The 22695-nt window shown below is 46.8% G+C and overlaps 1 protein-coding gene across 7 annotated transcripts in view; it reads right to left on the bottom strand.

The window, feature by feature from the left end:
* The window catches only part of LOC142582451 (bromodomain adjacent to zinc finger domain protein 2B-like), a 119725-nt gene that overhangs the window by 14818 nt on the left and 82212 nt on the right, over positions 1-22695 (bottom strand). For all 7 annotated transcript variants that reach the window (XM_075692186.1, XM_075692185.1, XM_075692190.1 and 4 more), the window contains 5 exons: positions 21421-21599; positions 15218-15672; positions 8425-8680; positions 735-824; positions 367-423 (listed from right to left, as the gene is read on the bottom strand). In XM_075692186.1, the coding sequence (XP_075548301.1) occupies positions 367-423; positions 735-824; positions 8425-8680; positions 15218-15672; positions 21421-21599 (1037 nt within the window). The remainder of the gene's footprint in view (positions 1-366; positions 424-734; positions 825-8424; positions 8681-15217; positions 15673-21420; positions 21600-22695) is intronic.

Raw genomic sequence — 22695 nt, 5'->3', positions numbered from 1 at the left:
TAGCAGGTTGCTACGATCACTGGGAAAGACGGGATTTTGTATACCAGAGTTGGCAAGCTTGGAGGAGGATTTCCTGCTGGACAAATGTGCCAAAAGCAATGCTTTCTGGTACGTGTAACCAACGTACCTATAGTGATACCAATTACATACGTTTCAGAAATAGATATAGATAGGCTGCTGTCTGTAATTAGGGAGAACCTGCCAAATGCACTCCACTTTCATTCTTTCGATTTTCTTTGATATACTTGTCAGTCTGCACTTTTATGACAGCACTTAGTATCTAAGCCTTTAGAACTGCGTGACATGACTAGATGCAGCATCACTACTGGAGTAATATAGTACGTAAAATGCTGCTTAGCTACTTACCTTGTTCAAGCACTCATAACAGTACCAGTCACCGTCTGGAATGCGATCCATCTTGGGCTGCAATGACAAAGACATAATTAAATAAGCAGTTGGTATCTCCTCATTGAGTTCTGCTATTAAACTTTCCTACATTTTTTTTTTTTTTTGAGCTGCAACTAGTATTTTTATGTGCCATCCTAAAACAACACTTATAGTAGAAAAAATGATGACCCAGATGTAGGAAGAGGTACAGGCTCTGGTAGTATTCAACAAGGCAAAAAACACTGATTCGTGAAGGAATGCACAAAACAAAGGAGAAATACGAAGGACAAGTGATGCAAAATTGGGTATGCATAGCTTTGCAATCAGATTTTGAAAAGCACACTGACCTTGAAGCAATAGGTGTGGTAGCCCTTATCACACCCATCGCAGAGTAGAAGCATTTGCTCATTGTCTCCACTGTGGCAGAACTGACAGCTCTGGGAAAAAAAGGAAGAGAAACATTGTCACCCTCTGTTCACACATATCACCCCCTAACCCACCAATAAGAAAAAGGCATTTCTTTCAAATTCTTTTCAAGGTGGCTGCAGAGGTATCTCGATTCTTCTATTGTACTTCATGCTACATGTTCAATATACACTTGGACCTCAATGCAATGAGACCAAATATAACAAAATAATTGACAGAAAGTAAATGTAGCTCCCCTTGAAATATCCACAGATATCCGTGTGTTTAAAACCTCATTCTAACAAATTAAGATTGTTCTGCCAATGGATATAACGAACAACATTCGTCTCTGAAACCAGAAGTACCCAGCATTGCGCACTGAGCACATCATTCACACTCGTTCGGCGCGCAACTGAAAATTCCCGTGCCAAATACGCTGTCGAGCTACACTAGTCTTTCTCATCGCCAGCTGTAGCCGCGCACACAGCAGCTGTGCACAGGCAGCACATCTTAACGCACCTCTCTCTTGCTGTGGCACATAGCTGGCAAAGCAAGGTGCACCCTCCGAAATCGTAATCTCGGGGGCCATGCCTAGCTGCACCACATACCCATGATGATGCTTGTGTGCGGCATGCCAAAAAATCCAGTGCCTCCACTTCTCTCACTGCAGCGCACTGCGCTGGCTGATGCAGTTAGGCGTGACCTCCGAGATTGCGTCAAACCGGCACGAGGCAGCCAAGCCAAGTTGGTGCGCTCACACAGCAGACAGAGTTAACAGCAGAGCCGCGGTGCCACGAGAGAGTGGCGGATCAGATAGTTTCACTGGCACGGGCTTCCGGTGCTGCGCCAAACTCTGAAAGCTGTACACTTTGACGGGTTCACAACATCACACGTAAGTGAAACTATCTCCAAAAGTCGTGGGGGCTCGCCCGAGAATATCGGCCCAGCTGTATAGTCAGCGTACTTTGTTGTGTGCCACGTGCTGCTCAAATACAATGAACTTTGTTCACATCACAGCGGGCTAGCTGTTCCTGTCAACCGCATCACTGTTTCGCCAGTTTCGCAACAATATAAGCAAGCCAAATGGAAAGCAGAAGCGAAAAATCATGACATCAGAACATAAGGACACTATCATAAAGGCTGCCACGTCAGGTGATAAAAAGTCGCACGTTACACATACCGGAGAGTCTTTCCTCTTGTTTTATTAAAATTTCACTGCAAATGCTGCCACATGGCAGTTTGGCAGGATGCGGAGCTGTAGTCTTCTTTGCATGTTTAAAGTTGTGCACAACACTGGGCACAAACTGCAGTAAATGACAATAGTCAATATAAGGAAGTCATGGATATAACATGGTAATTCTGGCTTTCCTTTCAACTCCGCAGTACTTAAAGGGACACTAAAAGTTACCAGAAACTCAAGTTAAAGTGGTAGAGCAATGTTCTAGAACGTCTAAGGCGTCAATATAATCGCGAACAGAGCTTTAGTAACCGAGAAATTGAGGTAAATGCATGACACGATTTGAGACCCCCCAGCGACATTCCGGTACTAGCCCGATGACGAAAGGACTCCTCATAATTTGTGTTACTAATACTCAACTACTCGTATTAAAAATATCATTTCATTCGATTATAAGACGGAAAAAAATGCTACTTGTCTACGTCTATTCGATTCTAAGAAAAAATAACATTTTGACGTTACCCTTCAGTAATATGGGCGTTCGAAAGGTTTCGTTTTCGCTCGACTCTGCGCGCTCGACTCTGCGCGCTCGACTCTGCGCCGCGCACGCTTTGGAGTTTCAGTAGTTTCGTTATCGCGTCGTGCTGTAAGGGTTCTGCTGGCTCGCGAAACTTTCATTTGGAACAAGCAGCGAGAACGCCACGTCCATGTGATGTCGTGGGAAGCCCTCGTTGCTTTCCCGCTCCGGAGAGCCGGTGTCGAGGCCGCCGTCGTAGTACGCAACGACGCCGGCAGTGCGAGCCTTTAGCAGCAGGTCGCGCTCGTCGGTGCTCAAATAGCTGAAGTTGAGCCCACCATCGCGAGCCAATCTGTTGGTGTCAGGGTCCATTGCGACGAGCGTCGAAGTTAGCGTCATAGAATGAAGTACCAGCTTATGGGCGTCTTGCGCTGGAGCTTGAGGTATAGTAGCGGCGCCTGGTGGCGGTGCGGGAAACGACATCTGGGTCGTGCCAGCTTGGGTCGTATTGAGCCCTGGCTGTGGCGAAGCACGTTTCTAGGCCGAGTTTTCCGTCGATTCGCACATTTTTATGCCCTGTTGCGAGTGCGAAAAGGCTCGTCGCTTCTCATAGACCACGCCGACCACGCTGCGAGCTCGCCGCAGCCTATAGTTTAACGAAAACGGACTCTCCGTGTGCCGTGGGACGTAATGTGGGACGTAATTCGTTTCTCCTTCCGCTAGCCACCATACTCCCGCTTTCGCTGTGCTGTCGGCTCTGTCTTGGCTCTGTTTCTGGCCGTGCGTTCGCGTTTTGCGCAGAAAAGCCGTAGCGCCGTCTCCGGACGCCGTTCTACTCACCGATGGCGCAACGTCACTATGAGACCATGATGTCAGTACTCCTCGATCGGAGGGCGGGCGATTTGAACTGCGCTAGAGGTACGCGGACGCTTCAGAACGCGTTTTCTCTTAAAATAAGTCTCTCCTTGGCACGAAACAAGCGTTTCAAGATTTCTGTGATGGTATTTCAACTGTTCACGTTGACTTAATAGTAACCTTTAGTGCCCCTTTAATAATGAGATGATGCTTATGTTAGCTGCCAAAGTTATCAAGATAGCAGCACCTATGAAATAGTCATTCATACTATTTCGTGGGATCCTGAAAGTATATTTTGATGCTTTGACGACTCAATAAAGGAACTTATTTACAAGTTTGATGTAAAAAACATCAACAATTGTATTTTTGTCGGCCATGTTGTGCACAAACGTTTAATACAGCCGTGACTGTAACCAAGCAATTACCATATTTACTCGCGTAATGAACCTATGCCCACTTTTGTGGATGAGAAAATACTTTTGTGTGTATGTGTATGTGTGTGGGGGAAGGGGGGGGGGGAGAGGAGCACCCCACTTCAAAAGTGGGTATGTAATACCTGTTCACTTTATTTTGGTGCAATTGCCGGTTCCATCGATGATTGCAGTAATGTAAAATCACATAGTTATACCTCAAACAATGATGCGAAAATTCTAAAAGCAGTATAAAAACTATGCTAAACAGTCTTCGGCGATGTGAGTCACAACTTAAATATGCCTTTTTGTGATGGAACGCCATCTGTCAAATGCAAAAGAAACCTCCTCACTTACAGCACCACGCAAGCGTAGCAGTGCACAAACAAAGCAACAAACAACATAAATTCACCACCATTCCATCTGTGCTTCTGTTTGTGTTTTGCAGAGAGCTTCCTTGGGCATGCGCTGCGTAAGCTACGATGGGCTAGCTATATGGGCTGTTTTAAACTCAAGGTCATTGAGCATGCATTGGAGCATGGGAACTTTGTGGTTGGCCGGCATTTAAGTGACGAGGTGGTGCGTGTATGCTACTAGCAAAAAACAAGAGGACGAGCTTTGTGCTACCAAAAAAATATGACCGTGCGTTTAAATGCGAAAAGGCAAGTTTCCCCTTGTGGAGAATGAAGCTCTGGAATATGTCAACAGGCTCCAGAGCGAAGGTTTCACAGTGTCCCACGAGCTCATTGAGAACCACGTGCAGGCCACAGCCGCCGACAAAGCAGCAGCAAGCGATGTCAGTGAGGCGAGTGACAACAGTTCCAGTTGCACATAGGATCAACAACTAGCCGGCTAGTGACATGAATAAAACAAATTCGTTACACATATGTTGCTTATGTGCTTTTACCGAACAGGTAAGGTTTTAATAGAGAGTTCCTTATATACATCATGATATGAAATTTTAACTCCTATAAATCTGTCGTAACCTTTGTTTTTTATCCTGCATAATGAACCCTCCCCTGAAATTGATGTTAACATTTCTAAAAAAGAACAGAAAAGAGGGGAAAAGCCCCCTTTCCCTCCTTTTCTTCTTTTTTTTCTTCCAGAAATGTTAACATCAATTTGGGGGAGGGTTCATTACACAAGTAAACACAGTATATTTGTCAAACAACAATCGTATGATTTGCAATACAGTCTGTCTCTGAGATAATAAACTCAAAGGGGATAGCAAAATACAGTAGGCTCTCAATAAACAGAACTCCAAGGGACTGAAAAAAATTAGTTCCATTTAACAGGAGTTCCGTTTACTCAGAGAGATGTGCAAAAGTGCAGATTTATGTGCGTGCACTCTTAATACCATCTTATGGAACTCTAAGTACTAGAAGGTGAATGTATCTGATAAGTTTTTCAGAAAGGAAGAAAACTGCAAGAGGTTTTGGTACAGCACTCACAAAGTTTATTTGGCAACAATTAGTCACTGTGCACTAAAAAATGCACCAATTTTGCTTTGTTCGAGTCCTTGGAACTACATCTTTAGGACTGTTTTCTCCATGGCACTTAAGCTTTGGACAAACATTTCAGATCCTGGTTCCTTCAGAAAAAATTTTTTGAGATACTGCACAGCTGATCCTGCTCCTTGAAGTGTGGTAGGCTCCACGGTAGCTACCCCTTCAGATTCCTCTTCTGGCTACTTTCTTTTTCATCACACACCTCAGCAACAATGCTCTCCACCGTGTTTTCAGGGCAAGTCACATCACCATCGATGTGCACGTACTCATCAAAGTCCAGATGGACTTCCTTTAAAGCACACTGCTCTACAACCTCGTGCCTTTCAAGCGCATCTTCACCGTCACATTCAGGCAAATCCTGCAAGTCAGATGCCTGGTCACTCGAAAAAAATCCCGCGTGCCTAAAGCAATTTGCTATAGTATTAGCAGTCAGGTGCCTCCAGGCATCGGCAATAAGATGAATGGCGCCATGAATGTCCACCTTGTACTTCTTATTCTGGTTCATACACACCAGCATCCTCTGCAGGAGACCTTTGCAGAAGCGGGCTTTCAGTGCTTGAATAACGCGCTGATCCATGGGCTGCAACAGTGCCGTGGTGTTGGACGGGAGAAACTCCCAACTGAATCGACTTCAGTCCTGTTACAGACCCATGTCCAGGACCGTTATCAACAAGGAAAAGTACTTTCCTCTTCTGCCGCGAAAATCGCGCATCCTCGGTGTGCAGCCATTTGTTGAAGAGGGCTTGCATCATCCACACTTTTGCGTTTGACTCGTAAGTCACGGGCATATTAGTTATGCCCTTAAAACCAGCGAGGGTTTTTCGATTTCCCGATCACAAGCAGCTTCAACTTGTCGCTGCCCGACATGTTCGCTCCTACAAGAACGGTCAGTCTTTCTTTGCTCAGTTCGCAACCTGTGCATTTCTCACCTTTGAAAGCCACCGATTTCGTTGGTGGGAGCTTAAAAAAAAGCGCGGTTTCATCTACATTGTAGATGTCATCGTCCTTGAATTGACACATAATCTCCGGAAGCCGCCCTGCGCGCCAGTCGCGACACGCTGTCGCATCAGCTGCTGCGGCTTCTCCTGCAATGGTGCGAAAAACAAGAACGTTTCTGTCTTTAAACCTTGTCAGCCAGCCCTCACTGCACAAGAAGTCTGTTAGCCAGAGTTGAAGGACAAACTCTTCTGCCATGGCACGGATTAGTGGTCCGTTGATGGGAATGTTCTGGCTCCGGGCTCTCCTAAGCTATAACACGAGACACTTCTCTAGTTCTTCGTGGTCGCCTTGTTGCAGACGCTTCCTCTGGAGCCCAAATCGCGAAATTTCGAAGACATCCCGTAGCTTCTACTTGTCGTGCAGGATCCTCGTTAAGCTGCTTTTCAGGACGCCGTGCTTCGTCGCAAGTGCCGACTTCGTGTAAGAGCCACTTTCGAAGTCAAGAATAATGTCCATCTTCTTTTCTAATGTAAGCGCATGGTGTGCACACTTCTGTGCCGCCATTGAAGCAACAGAGGCTAGGCCTCAACTTCGCGAGCACTTACAAGCCACCAATGTCAGAAAACGCCAACATGGCAATGAAGCATGAATGGCCCCACGACGGCACGAACGAGGCGGCGGGGGCTAAGCCCTGTAACCTCGGCGACTTGAACTGACGAACGACTAGGATAAGAACTGCGCTAAAACAACACAAGAACTGCTCATTCATTGCAAAAACACGGCTGACTACCAACGAGGTGAGGCTTACGACTAAAAACAAGAAACAGCCGGAACCGGAAAAAACTGACAATGGGTCTGCCAAGAAGTTTCATTTTTGGTTCCGTTTACACGGTGACGCGGAAATTTTAGTTCCGATTACCGAAAGTTTTTTTACGTTATGTGAATACAAAACCAACCAAACTACAGGCGACTGTTCCGTTTAAGCGATTTCCGTTTATCGAGATTCTACTGTAGGTCGATATAGTAGAACTCCATTGACAAGTTTTTGAAGGGATGGCAGGGAAACAAATCTAACAGCAGGGAAAATGTAACTGTGAGGAAGGGGACAAATTGCCACAGCAAAGCTGAAACAGCTCTGAATGGCTGCCAGTATAGTTCCTAGATGTCTTGGCACTCAAAGTGGGACCAGAGACAGTGCAAGTGTGTGTATAATTAAAGGGGCCCTTAAACACTTCTCTAATTAATCATAGGATGGCCTCATGATTAAAGTTCATTGTCCAAATTGTTATTGCACCGATACTCTGCTTTCTCTCTCTTTTCATCTCCGCTAGCATGCTGGAAGCTACATAGTGAAGAATGCAAGAAGGAAAAGCCATGGCACCCTCCTGCAGCTGCGGTAGGCTTTGCTATGCAGCACACTGCTGCCATCTCGCAAGCGATGCGCAGCAGATGCAGCTAAGTGCAGTTATTTGTGTCTTCTTGAGATTGCAGACATACATATTTTTTATTTATTTAACACAAAATGAGCAATTATGTATTATTGCGAATGTTCTCACTATCACGAAATCAGCCAATAGCATTTGGTAGGCCAAATACTTTTGATGACGACACTATGGCTGCGAGGATAAAGGAATGTTCACTGCTTGTGGCACAAGATTGTGAATTCCGTGCTGCATGGAGTGCAATATTTGGCTCGCATTTTCACAGGAGCCTCGTTAACAGAAGAGCGACATGTTTTACTCTGTTCAAAAAGTGTTTCTGGGCCGTTTAAAGGGCCATGTACAATGTTTCCAGACAGTGGCTCCTCACCGCTCTAGACAGGCTTCACCGCATAACACAGCTTTATTGCAGCGACGCTGAATAAACCAACAATTATGCTTTTTTTTTCCTTTCTTTGCAGTCCCCAAAATGAATTTAGCATTTGCTTGAAAATGCACATGTGCATTGAATCACTTTAGTTTTATGTTACATGCACAGGGTATGATAAGTCTTTTTGGAGCACCCATAGCCTCTCAACATTTACTTGCAATCATACATCTTTATTCTTCCTTTGTGTTACGTTTCATGTCACTTTGTAGCAGTCAGAATCATGTCGTGCTAACCAGCCCTAGCTAAAGCCCTGTTGCAATGCGACATAATCTAATGCTAGCAGAGTACTGTCAAGATGGCAATGTCTAAAAAACATGAAAAAAGCTTCAAAGTTCCCGAGACACCCGACCTACTCACCGCTTTCATAAAGGAGCGATCCCAGGCAATGCACGTCTCCAGCTGGCTGAAGCACATGGCCAACTGAGCAGCCGTCTGGCAGGCCGCCACCCCCTCGCGCCACCGCACCAGCCCTGGGGGCAAGACTGGCTCCTCATCTTCCTCGCCTGGACTTCCACTTGTACCACCTTTGCTGGTTGTGTCATCTTCACCTTTGTTGTTGCTGCCGCCGCTGCCACCGCTGCTGGCACATGTAATCTGCGGCAGGCTGCTCCCACTGGCAAGGAGCCATTGCAAATCACCAACACATTAGAAATATTTTCTACATTATTGTACGATGTGGGATGGCAGGTGTGAAAGACGCCCTTGGAAAGGCCATAATCCTCCTGAACATATGCCACTGTTTTACACTTGAGGGCAGTGCACAAATTTATATATGCACGTACAAAAAAATAAAGGACTGGGCACACTTTCCGGAAGCACTGATAATGTCCATACGTACTGTCCCTGACACAAGTGCTCTGGTAAATGCAGGGCGTCTACCAAGTTGACATTTCCAAATTCCCCGAGTTTTCCAGGTCTTCCCCGAGTGCCTTTGCGAAATTCCATAATCCTCCTGAACATATGCCACTGTTTTACACTTGAGGGCAGTGCACAAATTTATATATGCACGTACAAAAAAATAAAGGACTGGGCACACTTTCCGGAAGCACTGATAATGTCCATACGTACTGTCCCTGACACAAGTGCTCTGGTAAATGCAAGGCGTCTACCAAGTTGACATTTCCAAATTCCCTGAGTTTTCCAGGTCTTCCCTGAGTGCCTTTGCGAAATTCCCTTAGTGATGCAGAACTATATTTTATGTCAAGACGGGCTGAAACCATATCGCCCGATGCTGTCACTCTCTAGTAAGCATATGAAAAGAAATAAAAGAAAAAGACGACAATCTAATTTGAATACTAAGGAGTAGTGTTTATGTTATTCAAAAAGAGAACAGAAAGGAGGGGTTAGTAAGATGTACAGCAAATAAAATGTCTTAAAAAAAATTGCAAATAGAGTCGGACATTGCCAAATACGAATAAACAGAAGATGCATACAGAAGCAAATATTTTCAAACATGAGCTATTTCTATCAACTGATAGCAAGCTCAGTGGTACGAGGCCTGCACTTTGTTACAATCGAGATTCTCTCTCAACAGCTCGTAAGTCAACCTCAACTGTCCTAACATACTCTCAGCCCACGCACATCGCCTCAGTGTTGTGTTTCACTGCTTTAAAGAGTTTATTTTAGTTTGGATGAGGGACACCTGCATCTTGGCATAAGCCAACACTTTGTTTTTTGAGCTCAAGCTCCTTCAAAATGGCAGCAGCATGCTTCCTTTCCCATTCATTCCTCAATGCGTAGGTCCTTTCTGTTCTTGTCCTCCTTCCGCTACTCGTTCACCCCACGGACCGTTTGAAGCATCTTCTTGGTCTGTTGCACAGTCCATGTCAAATTTTTCGAACTCCTTAGGGGGTGCCAAAACGTCCGAAAAATCGACTCGTTGGAAAAAATAAATGCATGTCATTTACTGCCCTTCAGGGCTCAAACTGCCACAGACCCATTCAAAAACACTCAGAGGCCTGTCGGTGCACATATTAGGCACATCGGTGCTCGTACGGTGACAAGAAATACCGTGCGCACGCGTGTATAATTAAGGAATACATACTGTGTCCTGTGGCAACAGCTCCTTCCCACGCTTATGCTTCACTGCAATACTTTTGCGTACGTGTCACCAAGTAACATTTCTGTACAGAGGCAAAGCTGACTTTCGGCAACCGGTATTATACAATGCACCGTGCTTTCCGAGCTTCTAAGCCAATTGCGAGGACCACAAAGGTGGAGTCTGTGGCATTGCTGACAGCAGCGAATTCTTTCAATAAAAAACACGGCACTGTTATGTTCGACCCGTGGGGGCTGGTGATCTTTGGGAAAGCGACCTACGAAACCTGCCTGGCCCGCTGAGGTGACTCGCTTTGTAAGGACGACAATGCGCCGCGTCCCCAGCCGAACGGTGCCGTGATGTCTAGACACAGTCAGCGGACCAAGTATTGTTCGTGGATTCGCCGTGACCGTCCCGGTTTGTTTGGAGCGGGGGAACTCCTGGACGATGTTCTGCGGCGCCATCTCACGGGCCTTAGAAGTCATGACAATGGACAGACTTGGCAGAATGGACAATGGACAGAAGTCAATGGCAATGGACAGACAATGGACAGAAGTCAATGGACAGACGGGGCAGCCACTGTCTGCGGGGTCAACTCGGGGATCAAGAGGCGCCTGCTCAGGACAAGACCCGTGTGTCTGCGAAAACCCTCTCCACTTGGTGTGGTCAGTGAAACCTGTGCGGAAGCGAGTTTGTAAACCATCCCCCTCAAAGGCGGGTCGGCTACGATAACTTTGGACGCTCTGAATTGGTCTAAGGTTGAACGGCCGTTTTCCCTCGCCTAGGGATCTAGGGAGGACAGTGTGTTTAAAAGCAGTTGTTGCACGGCTGCTGGGTGTGCATTCTCTTTCAGTCATGCTAGACTGATGAACTGTAACATTCTCATGTAGATTCTGTGAATAAATCCCATATTCCTCGTTCTCGTTGAGAACAAGTCTCTCCCTTCAACAACATCCTTAGCATGGATGAGTTGGACGACTGCATGGGCCAGCTACCATCTATTTCATGCCCAATGCTAACCATCACAGCATCCAAGGGCAAGAAGCTTCATAGCGAGCGTCAAAGCAGCTAGGCCTAGAGTTGACTTAATGACATTAAATGTTGTGATGGCGATAGCTGCAGTGATATGGTTAAGTTTGCTTGCCAATCGTAATACAATAAAAAAAACAGTTATTTAGGCAGCAGATGTTTAAAAAATGGCGTGCGAAACATTAATAGGCGTATTGTATGTAGTTTACTTCAGGAATGTCATTGCTGCACCCAGCTGTAAGCTGTTTGAAGCCAAAGCTAGCTCGACAGCCAGTCCGTAGCTTAGCTATAGCGCAGCCAAAGCATTGATATTGGAAAAATGTCGCTCACAACTTTAAAGCCTTCAAGCCGCGATCATGAAGAATTTGACCGTGTGCTCCATTTTGTTCTGGTGTATGTGCTTCTTCGAGCAAAACATCGTTGAGAAATTCGAAGGCTTCAGTATGAGGCCAACAAGGCAAGGAACCGCTGCTGTACAATCGAACAGCTTCTCCTGGCTAACGCGCTCACGATTAGTGCTCTAGCCGTGCGTAGCGGCAAGATCGCCTGTTGATCTCTACGAAAATAAAGAGCTCCTTTTAAAAAAGTGAAGAATGCACTTGTTTTTGACTACAAGTTAGCTTAATATCATCAGAATGTGGTCACTACAGCTACGGCGGGGACACTGGAAATTAGAGTATGCATTCGACGGCCAAGTGAGTTGTAATAATTGTAAGAACACACTATGCCATGAGAAAGAGCAACTTTTTGATGAAAGTGAAGAACATATTAATTGTTATTCACTAAGAATCTGTTTTGTCTCGTCAGAATGCGGAGACACTGGGAACGAGAGTAGCTATTTGATGGCAAGTGAGTGACCAGAATGCACTATGTTGCGAATGGCATTAAGCTTTAATGCCATTAAGCATGAAGTTTAAGGCATTAGCCAGTTAATGTCATTTTCTGTGCCTGTGTGGCAGGGGTATAACTTGCCTGTTGCATGATGTATTCCTGTGAGCTGTCAGGTACCTGGCAATGCACCAAACTTGCCGCACTGTGGTGTGCATGCACTTTTAGTCCTAAACACAATTCACCACACTGTATGAATGTGCTCATCAAAACACTGCTGCATTTTTCTCACAGTGAAAGCTTAGGTAATTTTTTATGCAACCTATACTTCTTGAATCAAGGTATTCAAGGAAACAGAATCTTACCTCACCAAATAGGAAACATTTGCTACCCAAGATCCCCAGAACCATCGAAGAACAATGCAGGCTTAACCACATAAATATATAATTTAAAAAGTGAAGTCCTGTGGGCATGAGAATCGGTTGATAGTTTCAGTTGAGCTGACAGAAGACATTTATTTGGCCATCACATTGCCTGCTGCAAATGCCTCTCTCTTTTGAAGCCTCCAGTGACTGTCATTACAGTGCGGTACGAAGTTAAAATGGAATACCTCAAAATTCTGAATGAAAAACTTGGTTCGTGCTTTTACTAATTACAAATACAGTCAACTCCTGTTAATTTAACTTTTCTCTTAAAGGCCAAATGCAACAAAATTTTAGCGTGCATAAAAAGTCTAGTTTAAGATATTGTAGAGGAGTCTCCGTCCTAAATTTGACGTTTTAATTGCAAGCTGGAGCTTCCCGCAAGGCTGACAAAATATGTTTCAATACAGCAACTGGGGAAGAAAACACCACCGTTGCTGCTCGGTGGTGTCTCCTAACCCAACCTTACCTAACCTAACCTGCGGCTCTCTGGCAAGACCTCCACAATCCCGGAGGCCATACTGGCCGAGCAGGCTTAGTGCCGTGACAATCCCTCTCCCTGTGTATGACACTTGGACTGATGCGTGCTTAGATTGGTCTCTGTGGTTCTCCAGGTGTGGCTACGTGAGCCAGCACGAGTGCCCAGCGCACATGGCATGCTCAGAAGTCTCAAGACGTGCATGCTGGGACTTACACATCATAGCAACACCACATGCGCGCATCGTCTGCTTAGGTGGTTTAGAAGCTTCTAAAGAAAAAAAAAAAATCAAATAGAAGCTATGCAATTATGAGCTCTACGGCTTTGCCAAGATTGGTTTAGTGGTACAATATACTAATCAACTAAACCAAATTTAGTCAAAGTAAAACTTCATTAGTTGATCTTTTTTCAAACATAAAAGTCGCAGTGAGAAACCATGCTGATAAATTATTTGACCTCCACTGACTTTTCATGCGTGCAACTGTTACGAAAAGCTTGAAAACACAAGAAATTCAGCAGATGATGCGCTACTACTTAATCAGGCGTGAAACTGTTTTATTTTTATGTTTTACTGGCCAATGCTCCTTCTGCCTGTGAAGCCATCTATTGCCACTTCTTTTGTGTCCTGTCACATTGAGACATCATTTAAAAATGTCTGCACTCTTCACTGCACGCTGGTCTACTGATTCGCGCTTCAAAAGCAAGACGCAGAATACATCACAATTGACTTCAAGAAATGAAAAAATATGCATTTTTCCATTTTACTGTTGTTTGTTATTTGACAAACTCTTGAGGTCCCTGCAAGGGTCGAATTAACGGGAGTTGACTGTATTTGCACATCATATAAGCTCGCACATACAGATCACTACTGCAGTTAAACCTTGATACAGTAAAACTTTGTTAAACTGTACTCGCTTAAACAGTAGTTTCATTTTAAAAGTAGTAAACTCAAATCCCCGACTCAGTGGCCACTAAACTTAATGCGTTTTGTTTATGCATAAACTGTACCAGCTTATTGTGCACGCGTATCAGTTAACATGTAGCGCTTCCACTTTTCGTCGCGCAATCATGGTGATACGTGGGCCCGGTAGACAACGAGCCTCAAGGCGCAAACGCAGAGGGCACTTGCAAGGGTGAAGCCACATCAACATCAACGTCATTTCAGCGCCGTGCCAGAGTCGTAGAGCGTTGTTGCCTGTGTTGTGGCATCATGAAAGCTATGACTCGCGTCATGCCGAAGCTTGGACAAAAACTGGGTGCTCAGCAAACAAGAAAAAATTGGACATTGTTCGTGCTATCAAACGTCGCATGAAGAAGTCGGCACTGGCATGCGAGAGGGATCTACCGTTGACTACGGTGTGTGGCATGTGGAATGCAAAGGAAAAAGTTGCTTCGCAGTGCTTCGGTGACCACAAATATGTCAGTTATGATGTTTGACTTTTCGCCATCGTTGCCTCTGTTATTGCCGAAGTGTCGCCTAATGACAGTGATGAGGACGACACGGAAAGCGAAAGCATGGGCGATTCACGCCTGACAGTAGCAGAAGCTGTGCGTTACGTCAGCCTTGAGTGGGTGTTTGCCGAGTGAGGGGGCTGGTGAAAAAGCTGGCTCGCAGCTTAAGTGAGTTGGAGGTCAGCGCGGTCAGTGCAGCTGAGTGCATATGCTGCGCCGCACGCCTTGTTTTAGACATAATCTGCCACATGTGCAAAAAGGTGGGCGTGTCAAGATGGCCTGGCATCATGTGCGCTGTCTTCCTGCATGTTTCGTACGCAAGGTGGCGTAATCTCGAGTTTCAGTGATGTGTTGACGCAAGAGGCAGACGAAGCATTTGGCCCCCGCTGCTGCCGCTTTTCATGATAGCGTTGTCCCACTACGGGCGACAGTATCAGGCACAGGGGCAGAGTGAACGCAAAAGCACGGCTGGCTTTGCTTCATACTGCTGATGTGAAGATATCACGGACACAATGTGAAACTGTATCTTTCATCGCAGACATAAATTCAACAAAATGAATTTTTTTTTCTCCTTCAATTTGCTTTTTTTGAATTTTTGCGGCTGCTTCCATGTAAGAAAAATATATTGGTGGCTGCACTGATTTCCATAAAAGGTTGGATTTCAATATAACAATGCAAACTGCCGTTTTTTACGGTTATAGTATCGAGGTTTAACTGTATGATGATACTTACAAATGAAATCAAGCGTTAGCTAATTGAAGTATATGTAGCATATGCAATTTGCAGGTGATGTGCACGTTGCCTTCTAGACCCTTGCATGCAATGAATAACAGCATTCAGCAAAGCAGCATCCTTTACTGTCTGCAAGCATATCTCTCAAGTAATGAATTTAAGCATTCTCACCTTGTCCCCAGTGGTGGACGAAGATACCGCCTCTCAATGCCCAACTCCAGGCCCAGCAGCCGTTCTTTGGCCACTTCAACAGCATTCACATAGTTCTCCTCTGGAGCCGGGCTGGCCTGCTTTGAGCTGTCCTCGGCTGCTGAGAACTTCGCGGCAGCATCGTCCATCGATGCATCTTTATGATCTGGTGATGATGGTAACGCGTCTGCATCATCAACAGTGACATCAGCATCCGCTCGATCACCGCTTGCCTCCCCAGTGGCATCGGCACCTTCTTTGCCCTCAGTTTTGTCCTTGGAGTCATTAGGTGATGGTGCGGCAGACACCTGAGAGGCACTGGAGTCTTCCTCATCATCGTCATCAGAGGACGCGAGCAGTTTCTTGTTGAGCAGCACACAGGATGGGCGGTACTGTATTGATGGGTCATCCGATACCTTTGGTGGGGGGCGCCAGTGCTGTAACAAAAATGTAACCGTGTACGAAATTTCGTGGGTGGCATCTCAATAAACAACTGCAGCAACCAAGATCAGAAGCTTTAACTCTGGTGACTCTGCCTGATCGCACTGCAACACATATAGTATTTAGTGTGACCAAAAAAATTTCACGAACTAAAGTGAAATGATGACACAATAACTGGGAAAGATTTGGTGGGCAGCTGTTAATGCTACATGCAGACAGGTAGAGATTGCTAGAAAGTATGATAGTCCTAAATAAATCATCAATTTTACTTTTGCAAGATTTGTACAGAGGTCATTCTGAAAAGAAAGAAAAATCATAATAAAAGAAAGAAATGAATAATTACGCAATTAAAGAACTTCACACCAAATGCATTAATAAGAAAAAGGATAATCTAACGCAAGCGTTACAATATATATATATATATATATATATATATATATATATATATTGTTACCCTTGCGTTACCCTATTGTTACCCTTGAATTCCCACTGCTTTCCTTTGAAACGCTTCCAAGGCACAATCGATATGGTATGGTATCAACACAGGCATGGTAGTCAGCTTTTCAGTGCAAAAAAGTAACACTCAAATAAAGCTGCAGAAATGTTTAGTTTCTTCAACGTATTTTGACTCCAACATAGCATTCCCCTTTACACTCATGTGTGCTCCTGCCATGCAAGGTGTCTCCTAATTTTGATGCTCCAAAGTGCTTATATATATATATATATACACGTAGGAAGACACCGACGAAAAGCTAGTTACAAGTATATTTACAAGGCAATACGCCGCAGTTGGCCAAGAGGCAACAGCCCGCACTAGCTTCCAATCGTCGTCGTCGTCTTCTTGCTGCTCGGCTCTTCGTCATTGGAAATACTATCCCGTAGCACTACCCCCGGTGGCAAAAGCGCCGTCCCGGAGCGACTAAAGGCCGGACTCTGAAGCAGTGTAGTAGCTCTTGAGCCTACCGACGTGCACGACATCACTAGATGCCAGAGTAGATGACGAGGTTGAGCTCACAGGAGCAATTTCGTACGTCACAGGCGTCACCTGGCGCAGCACGCGGTAGGGCCCTGTGTATCGCGAAAGAAGCTTTTCTGAAAGTCCGACGTGACAAGAGGGCGACCACAGGAGCACGAGTGCACCAGGCGAAAACTGTACGTCACGGTGGCGGGCGTTGTACTGACGCTGCTGCGTGGTTTGCGAGTCCGTCAGTCGAGCACGGGCAAGCTGGCGTGCATGGTCGGCGAAGGCGATGGCGTCGCGCGCATACTTGGTTGTTGAGGTCGCAGCAGGAGGAAGTACCGTGTCAAAGGGCAAGGTCGGTTCGCGACTGCAGAGTAGATAAAATGGAGAAAATCCGGCGGTGTCGTGCCGGGAAGAATTATAAGCAAATGTGACGTAAGGAAGGGCAACGTCCCAGTCGTGGTAGTCCTTCGAAACGTACTTGGACAGCATGTCGGTAAGAGTACGGTTTAACCGCTCTGTCAGGCCATTGGTTTGAGGATGGTATGAGGTAGTCAGCTTGTGTTGAATAGAGCAGGAACGCACAATGTCAGCGATAACTTTCGAGAGGAAGTTACGACCACGGTCAGTAAGCAGCTGTCGCGAGGCGCCATGCACTAAGATAATGTCATGCAAGAGAAGGTCCGCGACGTCAGTGCCGCAACTGGTAGGGAGAGCCCGCGTGATAGCGTATTGGGTGGCGTAATCAGTTGCGACGGCTACCCATTTGTTCCCAGAGGATGACGTGGGAAAGGGACCGAGGAGGTCTAATGCAACATGAAAGAACGGTTCCACAGGGACGGTGATCGGCTGGAGATGACCGGAAGGTAGCACCTGAGGTGTTTTCCGACGCTGGCAGGGATCACAGGCAGCAACATAGCGTCGGCGGAGCTAGCGAGACCAGGCCAATAGAAGCGGCGGCGGACGCGGTCGTACGTGCGGGTTACCCCAAGGTGTCATGCATCTCAAAGAGCACAGTCTGTCGTAGATGTTTTGGCACGACAAGAAGAAGATCAGGGCCATCAGGGAGGAAGTTCCTTCGGTACAGAATGCCACCCTGGAGGACATATCGGCGAACGGATGCGTCGGTAGGTGTAGAACGCAGACGCTCGGTGAGTACTCGCAGCGATAGGTCTCGGTACTGCTCATCGGCGATGTTAGCGAAGGCAGACACAGAGAAAATGCCGTCGGCGGTACTACTGTCGGCGTCGTCAGGCTCGTCTACCGGGTAGCGAGACAGGCAGTCAGCGTCCTTGTGTAGTCGGCCGGATTTGTAGGTGACAGAGAACGAATATTCTTGGAGGCGTAAGGCCCAGCGACCAAGTCTTCCTGTAGGGTCTTTCAATGAGCATAACCAACAAAGCGCGTGATGGTCTGTGATAACGGAAAAGGGTCGGCCACATAAGTATGGGCGGAACTTCGCAACCGCCCAAACTATGGCTAGACACTCACGCTCAGTGATGGAATAGTTGCGCTCAGCGGGCGAGAGGAGCCTGCTGGCGTAAGCGATAACACGGTCGTGGCCAAGCTGGCGTTGTGCCAGTACTGCGCCAATTCCGTGACTGCTGGCATCAGTACGGACTTCAGTAGACGCAGAAGGATCGAAATGGGCCAGAACGGGAGGCGTTGTGAGAAGGTCGATTAGAAGCGAAAATGCAGAAGCCTTGTTAACGCCCCACTGGAAAGGGGCGTCTTTTTTCAAAAGCTCGGTTAGTGGTCGTGCTATGGCCGCGAAATTTTCCACGAAACAGCTGATGTACGAGCAAAGGCCGATGAAGCTGCGCACATCCTTGACACACTTCGGAACAGGGAAGTGCGTAACAGCATGGATCTTGCCTGGGTCCGGTTGCACTCCGTTCGCGTCAACGAGATGTCCAAGGACGGTAATCTGGCGACGGCCGAATTGGCATTTCGATGCGTTGAGTTGCAGACCGGCTCGCCGAAATACGTCCAGGACTGCTGAGAGGTGCTCGAGGTGCGTAGCGAATGTTGGGGAGAATACTATAACGTCGTCCAAGTAGCACAGGCATGTGGACCATTTGAAACCATGAAGGGAGTCCATCATGCATTCAAAAGGGGCAGGAGCGTTACATAGGCCGAACGACATCACCCTGAATTGATAAAGACCGTCGGGTGTTACAAAGGCAGTCTTCTCGCGGTCGAGATCGTCCTCAGCAATCTGCCAATAGCCTGAGCTAAGGTCAATAGAGGAGAAATAGCGAGCATCGTGGAGGCAGTCAAGGGCGTCATCAATCCGAGGTAGGGGATACACGTCCTTTTTGGTAACCCTGTTAAGGTGCCGATAATCCACGCAAAAGCGCGATGAGCCATCCTTCTTTTTTACCAGCACAACAGGTGACGCCCATGGACTACATGACGGTTCAATAATGTTCTTGGCAAGCATTTTGCAAACTTCGGTGTGAATAACCTGACGCTCAGCAGGTGATACTCGATACGGGCGGCGATGAATAGGAGGGGCATCGCCAGTATTAATGCGATGTTTAACAGCTGTTGTTTGGGCCAAAGGACGATCGTTAAAGTAAAAAATATCTTGGTAGGAAATCAGAACGCGGTAGAGCGCACGAGCGTGCTCGGACGGCATGTCGGGTGCAATCATTTTCTGTAAGTTGGCGATGGTACAAGTTGCCGACTGCGATGGTAGAGGAGGATCGGCTGGATTGTCTTCTACTGAAATCGATGCTACAGAGTGATCCTCGAATGAGGAAAGCTGGGCCAGAGACATCCCGCGTGGCAGCACTTGTGTCGTCAAGCCAAAATTGACCACTGGCAGGCAGATGCAATTCGACGTAATAGATAAAACTGTATGAGGTAGTGTGATCCCGTGTGTAAGGAGGACGTCTTGCATAGGAGCCGCGATGTAGTGACCGTCGGGCACTGGTGGGGATGACACGAAGTCAACATAAGTCAGTGCCGAAGGTGGCAAGCGAACGAAGTTGACGTAACTGAGGCGAGTAGGGTGTTGTTCAGCGGGATCCAGAACAGGCAGGTCGAGGCAGAGAGTACTGGCAGAGCAATCGATGAGAGCAGAATGTGCGGAGAGGAAGTCTAGGCCGAGGATGATGTCGTGGGGACAGTGAGCAATGACTGTGAATAGCACGGTAGTGGAGCGATCGGCGAAGGAGACGCGGGCGGCACACATACCACTTACAGGGGCTGTTCCGCCATCGGCGACACGGACAACAGGCGTTGTGGCGGGCGTGATTATTTTCCTCAGCCGCTTACGAAGGTCAGCGCTCATTACCGACAAATGCGCCCCAGTGTCTATGAGAGCAGATACAGGAACACCGTCGACTTGCACGTCAAGAAGGTTCAGATGAGTGGGCAACGTCAGGAGAGGATTTGGCGGCGTAGGGAGCAATGGAAGCGTCACCTCGAGGCGCTGCATCGTCTAGTTTTCCGGCTGGGAGCGGCGTCCGAAGGGAGTAATAGGAGCAACGATGTCACTGGGGTGTTGAGCAGACGGGCAAACTGTTGGTCGATACGTCGGCTTTTAGCGAGTTCCAGGCGGCGGCACTCTTTTATAACTGCATCCACCGTCGCCACGTTGTTAAATACGAGCAAGTTGAAGGCGTCATCGGCAATGCCTTTGAGGATGTGGGAGACCTTGTCGGACTCAGTCATGTGTGCGTCAACTTTGCGGCATAGAGCCAAGATGTCCTGAATGTACGTGACGTAGGGCTCCGTGGACGTCTGCACACGACCGGAAAGCGCCTCCTGCGCGGCAAGTTGGTGACCATAGGGGTTGCCGAACAAGTCTCGAAGCTTTTGCTTAAGCGAATCCCAACTGGTCAGCTCATCTTCGTGCGTCCGATACCAAACTCGAGGTGTGCCACCGAGGTAAAAGACTACGTTGGCGAGCATGATAGTAGGGTCCCACCGGTTATTGTGGCTGACGTGTTCGTACAGGCTGATCCAGTCCTCGACGTCTTCCCCATCTTTTGCCGAGAATACGCCAGGATCACGGGGAGCGGAGAGGGTGATGTAGGTCATCGAAGTGGCAGCAGGAGTCGGAGCCGGGTTGTCGTCGACGGGAGCCATGAAGGAAGGCTCGACGTACCGTCCACTGCGAAGCTCCGTGACGAGGTACAGGGAACGTCCACCTCCACCAGATATGTTGCGTAGGAAGACACCGACGAAAAGCTATTTACAAGTATATTTACAAGGCAATACGCCGCAGTTGGCCAAGAGGCAACAGCCCGCACTAGCTTCCAATCGTCGTCGTCGTCTTCTTACTGCTCGGCTCTTCGTCATTGGAAATACTATCCCGTAGCAATATATTATATATATATATATATATATATATATATATATATATATATATATATATATATATATATATATATATATATATATATATACACATATATATCATATATATATGCATATATATCATCATATATATATATATATATATAGCATCAGAATTAGGATACCTTGCATAGCAGGTGCACACATGACTTTAAAGGGGAATGTTATGTTGGAGTTAAGATACGTTGAAGAACCTAAACATTCCTGCAGCTTTATTTGAGCGTTACTTTTATGCATTGAAGCTGACTACCATGCTTGTGTTGATACCATACCATATTGATTGTGCCTTGGAAGCATTTCAAAGGAAAGCGGTGGGAATTCAAGACAGCCATGCAAGCAACATGTCTGGGACCCCTGCTATTTTCCAACAAGCAAGATATCCGATTACTAAGATCAGCAGAGATCAGTGACTCACCTTGACTTCCATGCAGGCACCGAAGAGCCGCTGCTCTAATGCCTCCACCTGGGCCAGCATGGCCAAATCCACCCGCAGGGCAACATCAGGTGACCACTGGTCCTCGTAGTCTGGAGGTGGGGCCCCACCATGCTTCTCAGACACTTCCCGATCAAGGTCTGTTATCTCCAGGCCAACATCTGCAACAGAAAGTGAGGTCTCTCAGTCCACACACTTGATTTCACTGGCAGCAAGGCTAGTGCACAAATAGTTATACAGCAGGACTCCACACAATCAGTGACACATTTTGTGTGTAAGACAGATTCTACAAGCAACTGCTATTATCAATATGAAAGAAATGAAAATTAAATGGCGCCAAATGAAAAGTGCGCACAGACACTGCCATGATCCCAGGTGGCTCGACGTCTGTGCTACAGCCCCATGATGTGTCTATCAATAAGCCATTCAAGGACAACGTGCGGCGGCTGTACACGGAGTGGATGGCTGAGGGAAATGACGACCTTACTGCAGTAGGCAAAATAAGGAAGCCGTCCATCAATGTGCTCTGCGGATGAATTCTGAAGGCGTGGAGCGGAATTCCCAGCGATATGGTCATCTGCAGCTTCAAAAGACTGGAATTTCAAACGGCTTGGACAGCACAGAACATGACGCACTGTGGGCTGATGACGACAAAGAAGCAGCAGCAAGCAATGCCACTGAGGTGAATGACAACAGTTCTAGTTGCAAGTAGGAACCTAAACAAATGGCTGGCTAGTGACATAAGAGAAAAATTGGTTACATATATGTTGCGTACTCAATGTTGGCGTGAACAAGCCTTTTAAGGACCTGCTCTGCCATGAATACGAGTGGCTGGCGGCAGAAGACTGTGAACTTACACCAACTGGATGTGTTAAAAGAGCCTCCCTGATGGCTGTGTGTGGTTAGGTGTTTTCGGCATGGACGCCTGTTCCACAAGATGTCACGATGCAGTCATTTGCGAAATGCGAGATTTCGCTGGACGATGACGTGCTTTAGGACTGTAGCAGCAATAACAATGGCAGCACTAGTGAGGCTGATGGCACAAGTGAAGACGAGTAGTCCAGTGACCATGCCAGCTGCTAATAAGTTTTTGTTATGGAATGTGCCCACAAATATGCCTTTTTTTCTTCCTGACACGTCATTGGAGGGTTGACTTACATTCGAGTCGACCCCCAATCGTGTAGATACGGTAAGTGAGCAGCAGGCATTTCACCATCACCATCACACGTGGTATATAAATGAGGAGGGAAGATAACC

This window comes from Dermacentor variabilis, chromosome 5, assembly GCF_050947875.1.
Source record: "Dermacentor variabilis isolate Ectoservices chromosome 5, ASM5094787v1, whole genome shotgun sequence".
Lineage (NCBI taxonomy): Eukaryota > Metazoa > Arthropoda > Arachnida > Ixodida > Ixodidae > Dermacentor > Dermacentor variabilis.
This window is presented reverse-complemented; position numbering and strand designations above follow the sequence as displayed.